Source organism: Cyrtonyx montezumae, unplaced genomic scaffold, assembly GCF_038088225.1.
Source record: "Cyrtonyx montezumae isolate F1298 unplaced genomic scaffold, pur_monq_1.0 scaffold_34, whole genome shotgun sequence".
Lineage (NCBI taxonomy): Eukaryota > Metazoa > Chordata > Aves > Galliformes > Odontophoridae > Cyrtonyx > Cyrtonyx montezumae.
The window spans coordinates 2866888-2879833 of record NW_027072039.1 but is presented as its reverse complement, the minus strand read 5'-3'; the positions used below and the strand labels follow the sequence as shown (position 1 = coordinate 2879833).

The 12946-nt window shown below is 44.8% G+C and overlaps 1 protein-coding gene and 1 long non-coding RNA gene across 2 annotated transcripts; both read right to left on the bottom strand.

Moving 5' to 3' along the window:
• Positions 1-4454: 4454 nt before the first annotated feature.
• PGAP4 (post-GPI attachment to proteins GalNAc transferase 4) lies at positions 4455-5829 on the bottom strand. Its single transcript, XM_065745224.1, has one exon. It carries the CDS (start codon positions 5827-5829, stop codon positions 4642-4644), a length of 1188 nt encoding a protein of 395 aa, XP_065601296.1. The 3' UTR covers positions 4455-4641.
• Positions 5830-10551: 4722 nt separating this feature from the next.
• On the bottom strand, positions 10552-12058 carry LOC136054145 (uncharacterized). Its single transcript, XR_010622713.1, has 3 exons — positions 11766-12058; positions 11160-11287; positions 10552-10659 (listed from the first exon to the last, which is right to left on the bottom strand). It is a non-coding gene; the product is annotated as an uncharacterized LOC136054145 (long non-coding RNA).
• Between the last annotated feature and the right edge of the window lie 888 nt (positions 12059-12946).

Sequence of the window (12946 nt, the reverse complement as noted above, 5' to 3'; positions counted from 1 at the left end):
CATGCAGTTTGGAGAAACTACAGCAGATGTCTGGAGTGGTCTCATTTGCTGAAAATGCCATTGTAATTGTGGTTTCTACAGTGCAGGAAGAACATTGCAACTATGGCAGAAATTGAGAAAGCAAGCAGACACTAAAGATTTCATACATGGACAGAAACGCACCAACAGTGCAAGAAAATATATTATTTTTCTTCATCAACACTTACAAATCAGGAGTAGTTATGTGGCTGGGAATGTGACATTTATGTTTTGCCATACAGGACAAAGTTTTGGAAATGGACATTGGTCTTGCTGTGTCTTTGCATGAAGGTGCACACATAACCTGTCCAGACAGGAGATTTCTCTCTAAGCATGACCTGTCAGGACAGAAGGGACTTTGGGGAAACAAAGGTATTCTACCAACTGAGACACATGAAGAAGCACAGCCAACAGACACACATAATTCTATATGCATTATTGGGAGGTACACTGAGGATTATTCAGAACCGTATGTTGGATTTTACCATCTGGTGAATTTGGATGTGACATCTGGAAAGCTGGTGTGGAATGAAACTCTTAACTTCTAGAGAGCAACTGCCACTGTGTTCATAACTACAGTTGCCTCAGGCTGAAAATTCCTCTTTTAATTTTGTGAAATGTGTAACTTTACTGTACAAAATTAAATTAAAAATCCAAGAACTTAAATGACAGAACATCAGAGCTTGATTTTATAAAGTCCCTGGACTTTATCTCAGGTCTTCCAAAATACTTGTCTGAAAAACCTGAGCAACCTGGTGTAGAAAGATCTGCTCCAGAGGCCCTTTTAAACCTGTACAAGCCCAGGGTTCAGTGACAAGTTATAAGTCCATGCAGATGCAAAAAGTGACCAGAGGAACATCTTTTTTCAGTCAAATTTATTAAGAAAGGAGATGGATCTGCCAGGCAGGAAAGCTAACAGTGACATAAAGACAGAAGAGACAATAGTTTTGTTGAAAATGTTTATTTTTTAAGAAAGCTTGCTTGCAAATATCTTTAGGAAAAAAAAAAAGCTACATTTTAAACAGAAGCACCTTGTGTCCAGACTAATCAGACTGACTGCTGCTGTAACAGCCAGCATGGCCATTTGCAGTGCATCACAACTGAGAAGAAGTCTTTGTCCTTCTCTCTTTAAATGCAGTACTTTCTACTAAGATATCGATACCTGCTGTAGTTAGAAAAACCTCTTGGGCTTCTATTCTAATACAGACTTATCAATTTATGTTTCGTTTCCAGCCAGGAATTGTGCTTATGTTGGATTTACTTTGTATTTTTGTCTAATTGTTCTCCCTGAATTTTGAGTCCCGCTGTCTGTCCCATGAAGCAGGAATCCTGCAGTGCAAGCAACAGTTGCTGCATTGAAAAATAGTCCTAAATATTGAGAATGAACCAACGTCCAAAAAAAACAGTATTATTTCAAAAATGGTTGGTCTGATCTTTTGAATGTGAGTCAGAACAACCTCAAGGCTGTTTCAAGGAGATGATGCTTAAACTTACATAGCCGCAGATACAGCAACTCAGCTCCACTCTCCTGATGCAGAAGAGAAGTAAATGACTTTGGTGTTTGAAAATGCACTTGTAGCCCAAACTGGAATAAAATCCTGCAGGAATTTGGAACCTCCATTGTATTTTTTTTTTCCTCCAAGGATGAAGTAAAATTCTCCAAATTGTCACTTCTTTTAAAAAATGTAGCAACAAACAAACAAACAAAAAGTCATTTTCAGAGTTCTGCAGTGCAGAAGATACAGAAGATACACTTGTCTGTGATATCACAACATCATGATGGGCACTAAAGACCTGAATAACTCAGGTTACACATATATATATATAACTCCTATCTGGCTCCATGTAGGAACCACCTCCATTTTAAAGGTGAATTGGGCACTTCAGTGGCTTATCAGGAGCTTATCTTTCACTGGCAGGTTGAAATTGTTGCCCCTCCAAATACTGTTTGCAAATGATTCTCCCAGCCAAACTCTGTTGGCTCTTTTGCTCTGTAAATGGTTTTCTAGTTTAGGAGGGATGCCTTAATTTCATGTTCTCAGTTTTCAGAAATGAAGCTTAGTGAAATTATAGACTATTGGAACAAGAGATTAAGTAACAGGGCAAAATGGAAGGAAAATAACATGGAGACGAACCAGTAATTGATTTCCCACATCAAAACATTTATCGACTCCCGATAGTTGGTTGTGTTCTTATCTAAAGTTTCTTAGTTGCTTTTCCTTCTTTCATTTTTGATTTCTCTATCCCACTTTTTATAGAATCATAGAACTATAGAATCATGAATGTTGGAAAAAACCTCCAAGATCAGCCAAGCTACCACTAATGTTTCCCCACTAAACGACGTCCTTTGGTACAACATCTAAATGTTTCTTGAGCACCTATAGCAGTGGTGACTTGACCAGCTTCCTTAGCTGCCTGTTCCAGTGCCTGACCACTCTTCTGGAGTAGAAATTTTTCCTAATATTCAAATTGTACCTTACTGTGAGATTTTCTTTGCAAAAATGAATGAACCCTTTTGAAAATAACAGGGTGTTGTTCTGGATTTGTACAGTACAAAGTTGAAAAAAGAGTCAAGTATGCCACACCAAAACATCCATAAGCTGAAGAAGCATAAGCAAAGCAAGTTGTACTTGCAAGTGCAGGCACTTAGTGGAATAAATAGAAAGTGACACTCACATCCTGCCACCTTACCTTGTTACCAGAAAGCCCAAGAATAGGCTTGCCCACCTGCCACTGGTGGTTCTGTGTGACCACTTTGATATCTTTGAGGTTTTCATCAGCTAAGAATAAACTTAAAGAGTTCTGCCTTTGCAACCTTTCCTGTGTCTTCTGGCAGAAGAGATGTTTGGCCTTTGGAATGACATGGAATTCACAAGCAAGCTTTATTCACAACTGATTTCCAAAGAAGATATCAAAGTGTCCTAGCTGATCCATGAAGCGAGCAAAGTTCATCTGTCTGAGCATGCACTGCCTCAAGCTGTGAAGCCATTTCTAAATTGGCTCACCTGTGTTGAGCACGTGTACTGTGTGTTCAGTATCCACTACAGACACACAGCTGGAGGTTTGCAAGTGATTCACCTCTCAGGATTTTTAAGCCTTTCTCACTTACAACCACACTTGTTAAAAGCTGAAGGCTTAAAGCACCTGGTAGAGACTGATAAAAAATAAATGTCAAAGTAGAGTTATTATTTTGACAAGAATAAAGGAACAAACAACCCTGCCCAGCCAAAACTCAATGAAAATGCTGTGCTTGCTTCATTCTGAAGTTAGGAAAGTGGTTCCAAGTACAGTTCAACCAAACTCCACCTAAAGGTGAATTTGATTCAAAGCCCACTGAAGTCCAGGAAGGCTTTTTTTGCAGTTACATTCTGGTGACAGATTTGATTTTATATGAGATCTCTGTTATCCCCATGGTTTTATATTTAACTGTGCTCAAAGCTAAGGTACAAAGTACCTATCCCAAATGACTGACAAACAGAACAGGTTAAGTAAATGGGTCAGCAGAGGAATGGCACTTTGATGTGTTGCTTCTTTATATTAACAGCTGGCTTTGTTTCTTATGGCCACTTTGCTTGCTGCCAGGAGCAGTGAGTGAACCACTTTGACAGAATTATGAATTTCAGTTCCAATAAGGATCCTGCACTGTGGCAGCACCTGACGTAATCTTCCCTTTCCTTCCGTGCTGATTGAAAGTCCAGGTAAATTCCTGTCGAATGTCTAAGTCCAATCAGCAACTGATAAATGCTCTTAACGAGCTGGATCCTCTGCAACTAGTGGCAATACCAACATGGTGGTAATTATGTATTGTTTATCATTTCTGGAAATGTATCTACAAAAGTGTACATTTGGCTGTGTAACACCAGTGGTTGTTATTCTCTTTTCCTATTCCTACCTTCTGAGCTGACCTTTAACAAAGCAGCAGAGACAGTTTTCCAATAGCCTCTGTTCCAAGGACAAGGACAGGAAAGGGTATAGGTACAGACAGGCTGTAAGGAGAGATAGTAAGGAATACTGAAACACTCAGTAAAATCTGCAGAACCTACATGACTTTTCAGGGAAAGTTCTCATTATATCTGTGCTGCTTTTGAAAGATGTGCTGAGAACACACAGCTTTGGAATAGCGAGGTCAGACATCAGACCTTAGTGAGGATGGGCAAATAGGAGCTCTTTCTTCTCACTAGCTTAAATTAGACACATTCACGTCGTCCAACACTGCTGTTTCCCTAAGCTGAGAATTCTGTAATGAATGCAGAGGGGAGCAGGCAGTACAGCTGTTCCTAATGGTGTGAGAGCTTTTCATTGAACATGATGGAGAGATGATCCACACCCAAATCTGAAAGCCCCCTCTCCCCTCTCACATGACATGACAGAATCGTTAAGGTTGGAAAGACCACTAAAATCATCTAGTCCAAGCCACACATGATGTATGTAAAATATATATTAGGGTCTGTGTGTACATAAGCTTCATTTCTTGAGAAACTTTTATTTGAAGAGTTGTTCTCTGTCCAGTTGGAGGCAGTGGGTGTTTGGTGTGAGTGGCAGAGCATTCAGCATTTGAGCTTGCAGCGTCTCAGCTCAGTGAGAAGGTTTTCAGGGCTTTGTGTCTAGAAAAGCAGGAAGACATCACAGCAGTTTTGGGTTGTCGTTTAGCCGAAGGCTGGAATACATTCCCACGTGCCGGACCAGGTTGGGTTCCACCACGTAGGCATTCTCCCCCTTAGTGTGCAGCAGTGAGTAGAGGGCAATGTCCTTAGCAAAACCCTGGCGACACTGCATCCCCTTCAAGTAACCTAAGGCACGATGGGCAGAAGGAGCAGAGAACAGCATGGCAGGCGTGCAGCACTCTGTGACCGGCACAATATTGTAGAGCACAGGGGCCAGCCGGCGCAGCTCCAGTAAGTAATGCCGTCCCACCAGCTCTGACAGTGCCATGCTGTAGGCAGCAAAGAACAAGACGATGGGCCAACTCAGGCTCGGGCGCCCAGCTGCCCAGGAGTACACACAGTTCAGCAGAGGCCCCAGAAACATGCCCAAACCCAACCACTCGAGGATTCGCATGGGCTCAGGGTTGACGTAGTGCTGAAGCCTCTCAGGATGGTAAAGTTTGAAGTAGAGTGCATCTCTGAGGTATGGTTTGGAGAATCGGGCTAAGAAGAGATGCTGCAAGACAGGGAATATCTCCTCCTCTGGCACAGCATCATCTTCCACTACCAGGACGTATTCTGGGTTATATGCCAAGAGCGACTGCTCAAGGCAGAAGACATAGTCCTGCTTCTCCTTCTCAAAGTGGTTCACTCTGGGGTCAGGGTCCTCCCCAGTCTTGTCACGACTGACCATAGGGAAGAAGCTGCTCAGCAGCTTGACATCCTGATGACGACTGGGTTCAGGCTCCACGTTACAAAGGAGGACACGGTGGCTCTGGCAGTTCGTCCCACATTGCTGGAGGAGGTGGTGGAAACGGGACGCCACCTGCAAGACGTAGTGGAAATCATCCCGCCTCTGCACAGTGATAATGGTGACCAGCAGCAAGGGCTGGAAAGTTTCACTGTCAGAGGCCCTGGAGATATTTGGTATCTGCAGCTTCTCAAAGTAGTGGAGTGCAGCCTGACCCTCCTGCTGGTTCTGCCTCAGGAACTCCTGGCTCATGGGATTCAGGTGCCAGCGCCGCAAATAAAAATAAGAGTGGAGGAGTCGGTGGCAGATCAAAGGAGCCAGCACACCAAACGTCACCACAGTCAGAGTGAGAAGGTGGACAAAAGGACTGGACCAGCGGCACCACCTCCCATAGAGCTGCCAGGCAGGGTGTAACATGGCTGCAAGAAGGCACTCCTACCTCAGGGCACCCAGTGCCCTCCTTCTTCACTTCCACTGCATCTTCTCTGGATCTCAAAATACCATTGCAGCGGTGGCTGTCAAAGTTTGTCCACGCCTGGAGAGGAAGAAGAATGATGGTTAACGAAATAGGAACTGTCAGAATGGGAAGACCATGATTTGAGGAAATGGAAAGCTGAGGTTAGGCACCAACTAAGCCAAAAGAGAGGGCTGCCAAGGGGTCCATTGCAATGGGAACATCACTGCCAAAGAAGCCTGAAGGAAGATGAGCAGAGTGCTGATAATACCTTCTCAGCACACAGGAGCTCTGACCTGAGTTAGCTGAGATAAGATTTTACTGTGTTTGTTACTGTACTTGAAATGCAAAACAAACAAGCAACATGGGTGCAGAACTGTAGAGAAATAAATCTTCTTTCTGCTAAAAACACAGAACTTTCTGTTAATAGCAGAGATGCAGCTATTTGGTTGCAGTGACATAATATTTGGCCACAAACCAAAGCCAGATCTCTGGTATCACTGCCTAGCACATATTTTGAAAGACAAACTTCTACCTCTGTAGAGTGATGCATGCTTCCCTTCTGTTGCTTATACAGTTCCAAAAGCCTGCGTGTGTTTATACTTTACTCCAAAGAGGGTGAAGTGAGATAGCAAACACACCAGTTCGCTTCACTAGAGGCATGTGTATGCTAGGTGCAATGTGTCTCCCTGTCAGACGTCTTCTCTCTAGATCTGTGAAATACACAGCAGCAGCAGGATTAACAAGATACAGTTGATCCATTTACTCATATTTATAATGTGAGAGGTTATCCCTTTAATTTTTATCTTAGACATTGCTATACATATGTGTACACATACCCACATAGTCTAAGCAAGCACTCACCTTCACAGAAATGAGATTTTGCCAAATCCAGCTTTCCTGTTCTGCTTGTCTGGGCTGCTATGGACACCTAACTCTGGGCCATTTGTAGCCTACACAAAACTAGGGCTGTTTATGTAAATTCTCTCATGCCAGCAATATCCCCTTATAACCTGCAGTTTGACTTTCCTTTCTACTTGGTATTCCCTGTCCTTACGAATGGAGCTATTCATGTCCTCTAGCTGACTGAATCAGTGAAGAATTTCTCCCATTTTTAACCTCCTGCCTTCACTAAGTTCTAACCACAGCACGCTGCTCCCAGCCCTTGTTCCTTCTCTGCACTGTTGCCTGAAGCATCCTAAGGAATCTTGTGTGGATGGGAGGACATCCGTGCCACAGTATTTCATTCTGTGTCTCAGAAGAGCCACACAGAAGAATGACTCAAAGAATAGTGAGCAGGATCTAAATATGGGGCTATTTCAGAACTACCTTCATTCCTCCATCACAGATTTGCTATATCTTCTATTACAAGAACTGCTTCCTACTGCCCTATGGCAATCTGACCATCTTGTATGAAGGGTCTTTTACTAACATTAATAGAAAATATACTCAAAGACTCAAACAGTCTTTGGATAAGTCTGTGACGCGTGTTGTGCTATTCTAATGACTCAAAGAACTACATGATTTCAAAGCTTTTGTGTAAACAGAGATAACAAACTGGCACACTGATGCATGGGAATCTGCACTGTGTTCCCATGGTTTTCTTTTATTATTTTTTTCCTTGTTGCACAACCTTGTTTCACCGACACTATTGCATCAGTGACCTTGCAAAGGCATTAAAGGTGATGGCTGCACTTCAACCACCAGATCGAAGCCTCTGAGATTTGCAGTATGAAGACCTGAAATTCATCAAATGTAAAGATCTCACATTTGAATGCACTCATTCATCCAAAACCCAGGGCTTTGCCTCTCCTCATTTTGTGCAAACCAATCACAAACACAATGGCTTAGCCTGGCTGTCGTGACGAATGCCAGCTCATCGCCAGAGGAGAAGTCTGCTTTTGCTGGGCAGCTGAAGCTGAAGTCAAGGGAAGTTCCATTTGGATGTTAAGGAAATTTTCTTAGAAGTGAGTGGCAACGTGTTGGAATGGGCTGCCCAAGGAGGTGGTAGAGTCATTGTCTTTGCATATGGCTCCGAGGGACATAGTGCAGAGGGCATGGTGTGGGTGGGCTGATGGGACCTGCTAATCTTAAAGGTCTTTTCCAGCCAAAGCCATCACGAGAATTCTAGGACAGAAGGAAGGCATCATCCGCCTCTCCACTTTTCCTCTGTTAGCACTGAGAACCAGAAGCTCTTGCTTTTACACAGATAAAATTTGTTCTTATACGTAGAACTTGAGAGCAGAGCTTACCATTGAGCTGTTTTCCAGCCATCAGTATGGCTCTGGCCTTACTGAAGCTATTCCATTTTCAGAAGCTTTTGGAAATGTAGCTTCCTTTTTTCCCCCATTATTGACTGTTCTTTTCTAAGGCACCATTTCTGACCGTAAAGTTTAAGGTGAGAAGAATGAATCCGAGTTGAATTGTATTGTATCCTAAAGGCAAACTGCATGAATCATGGAAAATAACTACTTTGCAGCCACCTAATTACTGGAAGTTGAGACCATTTCTACACACCTCTGTGTAGAACTGAGCAATTGCTTAGACATGCTGGGAAGCTGTGTGGATAGAGAGCTTCATCTTTTACTTTACTTAGATCTTGATGCAGATTTCCTCTGGGAACAGCTGGACCACATCCAAATTCACATCTCCATCTTCATTAGCCTCTAATTACTTGGCTGAGTTGCACTGATTAGGATAAAGTTACCTCTGCATACACTGAGGAAGAACACAAAAACACATAACTTCCTCTCTGGGAGGACAGAATACTGTCACCTGTGCCAGGGCTTTAAAGCTGATTTTCTGTCTGCTCCCAACTCCTCTGCAGAGAGGTGTTCTGAGGGCAAGTATTCCTGGAGCAAAGCCTCCCACGTGTCTTTGATGTGAGATTCTAGGAGGCTCCTGGACTGATGATTCAAGAGAGGCATCTCCATCCTCCACTGCCTCATCCACAATGAGGCACAGAGGCCATAGGGTCTTCACTGCATGAAGCAGTGGTGGGCTCTTGGGGAAGATCCTGGGAAGGCAAGTTGGGACAGCAAAGAGACACAGTGATGTCAGCAGATGTGTTCATACCAAACTGCAGGTTTGACTTTTGTGTTCTTTCTGCAGTAGTTTAACCCTCGAGCAAAAAAGCACTACTGCTCCCCAGCTCGGTTTTGTGCAGCCAACCTGCAGCCTCAGGGCAAGGTCTCTGTCCAGACTGACTTCCTCCAATGGGAGCTTTGTCCTGAGGATGGTGGTGGTGGCAGTGCCCCATCAGGAGTCCTGCTGGAGCCCAAGGGAAGCTGATTCAAGCATCACAAAGTTAAGAGATACAGAAATTTCCTTCTGTTTCATACACACAAGCTGCCAGCTCACTGTTCTGTATGATGAGGTTTCTACCATGATGAGTATTATTGAACCAGATGGCCAGCTTTTCTCATCTGCAATTCATAGTACAACAATTCCTTTCCTGTTTTCTGACAATTTTAAGCAAGTGAGATGCCAGATAATGTTTCTGCCGTGTGTTAAGATGTGCACTGAAAATAGCAGCATTGCACAGAAGGCAAGTACTTGCACATCTGACCATTACATTTACATGTAAGAGTAGGAGTTAGGCTTTCTAGAAAAGAAAACCATTCTGGCATGATGTGCTCCTAAAAAAGATTCGGCAGAATGTAAATGGAAGGAGCTCAGCAGTTATTCTTAGACTAGACTTTATTAGCAAGTGCAAATATACCTCCTACTTCTTCTATCTGAAGCACTGATTATGGCAGCTGACATTATTTTGTTTCTAGGCCAACTCGGAACCAGCTAGTACCAATAGTTGGACAGAGTCACTCATGGCCAGTAGAGCACACAGTCAATTTTGTAATGAAGCAGCCATGTGCTATGGTAGTCATTATGGGGTCTGTTTGCTCCTGTGACACAATAGATATGAAAGAAGCCAGGCTGCTTTGTTAGTTTCACTGAACATGCTCAGGGCTATGGCAAGGACCATGGTTACTGGTGGATTTCTCAGATCTTTCAGGTTTGATGATCTATTATAATAGATCATAATAATATTATAATATTGCATAATATTGCTATGGTACAACAAATTGGTGATAGCTAGAAGAATAAGAGAGGTGGCTGGGGAAGTGGAGAAGGTTTGGATGTGGTGCCCTGTGGCAGTTACACGTGGTAAGAGAGGCAGAAATCAAGGGAGCAGCAGGCTGTTTTCTCAGCTTTTCCTCAGCTTTTCCTGACATAGGCTCTGGAATGTAAGCATTACTAAAAGAATGAAAATACACAGATATACAGAATCATACAATCCTAGAAGCATTAAAGTTGGAAAAGATCTCTAAGACCACCAAGCCAAACCACCAGCCCATCACAACCATGTCCACTAACCCATGAGCACCTTTCTGTGCAGCCTGTTCTGAAGGCAGTGGTTCGTTCATAACCCCGTTATGGAAAAGCCCAGAAATTCTGCAATTCCATCTTGAACGCATTCTGATTAGCAGGCTGGCTCTTCTCCTCAAACCACAGTTAACAAATCATTCACAAATCCCTGGAAATCCAGGGGTCACAGTTTGGAAGCTACTGAACTAATGGGCAGCAAATGTGGATGTGGCAGCTGGAGGATATTTCCTCCATTCTCCTTGAGTTAATAAAGTAAAAACACGCCACTATTACAGTGAACTGAATGTATTTCGACTGTGGTTATTTCTCCATCTTCTCTCTTCCTTCTACTTTCCTTCTCCACAGTATCAAAGGGTACCATTCTCAGCCCCTGCTGCTTTCAGCTGGCTGCTCCCTGCTGTGCGAAGCTGCAGGAAAGTGATGTTTTCCTTCAGCACTATCAAGCAGTAATGTCAGTATTAAGATCAAGTGGGACTGAAAAGCAGCTTGGAGAAGAGAGTTCTGTGAAATAATAGCTCCATACAGGCTTACGGCAAGCAGCTTTGCGAGGAGCTGTCTTTTAGACGATGACAGCAAAGGCTGATGCTACTTTAGAATTATTTATGCAATCTATATCTTTCTTATTCTACCTTTTTTTCTGTGCCTGAGGTAAACACACACACACAAATGTAACAGAATCTGATCTTGTATAAAAACAGGTGCTTGTTTTCACACAGATCTGCCTGAAGCCCTCCAAAATCTGAGGAGTAGATTTTTATTTGAGCTCACTTACGCTTTATTATAAAGTTTGCATCGCCGTTTGGCAAAAAAGAAGAGGCATCAGAAAAAAGCTGCTGCTAACGACAGCACCAGATATTGCCTTTTGCTCTCTGCTCTCAGAATCTCAAAGCCAAGTACTCTGACTCACCAGAGGTGCTGCAGATCAGTTGTATTTTATCTCTTGGTGTCACAGACCTCTGCTGAAATAAGAGCTGAGTGCAAGATACTGAGCACAAACACAGCAAGAGGTGACTTCTACCTTAATGGATCCTCAGCCTACAAATATAAAAGAGGGAGGCCATTTTCCCCAGATATATAACATCTGTCTGGTTTTGATGTCATGGTGGCACTTAATTATTTAATCACGCTGGTAACTCACACAGGTAAGTAATCCAAGGTAGCTTGTGAAAAAAAAGGGTTTTTTTTCCCTGCAGGATCTGCAGGGCTGGGGATGCAGTAGCATGAAGGGAATGGGTGCAGTTTGGGCTGTTGAGCTCAGAGAGAGCTGCAGCTTTGCTGCCCTGCCACTCATTAAGTGCAAAGAACACAATACAGCAATAAGGAAACAGGACATGACTTTGGGAGCAAAGGCCTAGGCTGTGAAGGCCTATTCCTGTTAGGAATGTTGGAATTGCTACATGTCTATGTAAAAATAAAACCACGAAACCGTACCAGGGGGCAGCTGCAATATTCTGGTTCTGTCCACAGAACTGTTGGGCTGTACTGATAAGCAGCACTTCTCTTGGGGCACTACCTGTTGGTGTCAGTGGCACTGCTTCCTCTCTGCACCACAAAAGATTCTGGGAGGTTTCCCCCTTCTCTCCCATGTCTGAAAGGAGCAGTTAAGTGTGAGTCCTGGTTCTGGAGAACACCAGGGAGCCCCAGGGGAAAAGAAAAATGGGATAAATGCAGCAGCCGAGCAGCAATCTGGTATATGGTCAGCACTGAAAACAGCACATTTCACACGTGCAGCTCTCCCAGCCTTTGTGCCCTTGCCCACGAGTACTCAACCTGCAGTGCCCTTACGGCAGCTCATCACTGTACACAGCGAAGCTTTCTCAGCAGCCGCGTGAGTGCAAGAAGCCTACGAACCAACCGCGTCCCATCGTGCAGCACCTTTATCCGGGCTGCAGTTTCCTCCAGGGGGTGGATGGCAGCGCTCCCAACGCGGGGAGGGCAGGAAAAGCTCCCCGGCCCGGGCATCCCCCTCCCGCTCTCAGTCTCAGGGCGGCACCGATCGCAAGAAGGAAGGAAGCTGCCTCTTTTTTTTCTTTCTTTTTTTTTTTTTTTTTTTTCCCCTTCTGGATGCCGTTTTCCCCATTCTCGTTCCGCAGGGGAATCGGCATCCCAAGGCCCGCCCGCGCCCCGTCCCCCCACAGCGGCCGCCGTGCTCCCCCCCCCCCAACCCCCCGGGCAGCGCTGCCCCTCCCGGACCGAAAACAGAGAGGGAAAAACGGAGAATAGACGGAGATCCCCCCCCAGCGGTGCCCGAGGAGCAGCGAAGCGTTACCCCCCGCTCGGTGCCAGAGCCGTGCAGTCCTCCGCAGGCTCCGGGCGCTATCGGGCTGCCTCTACCGGGCCGTGCCGCTCGCGTCCCTCTCTCCGCAGTCAAAGCCGCGGTGCCCGCCCTGCGCAGGTCCGCCCCGCACACCCCGGCGGGGTCCGCAGTGAGTGCGGGGAAGCGGCCGCGGCGATCCGCTGCTTCTCCCCTGCTCTCTCCCCCCTGCTCTCTCTCCCCTGCTGCCCACGCTCCTTCCCGCAGTGCCGCCGGGCGCTCCCAGGCTGGGCTGTGTCACTGCCCAAGTTGTCTTTTGCATAGATTTCCTCACTTGGTGTTTGCATCCGCAGGCAGAAAGAAAGAACAAAGAGGGGGTGCAGGTTTTTAGGATGAACTATTTCAGGCCGTGACCTCTCTTACAAATCTGAAATGAAACG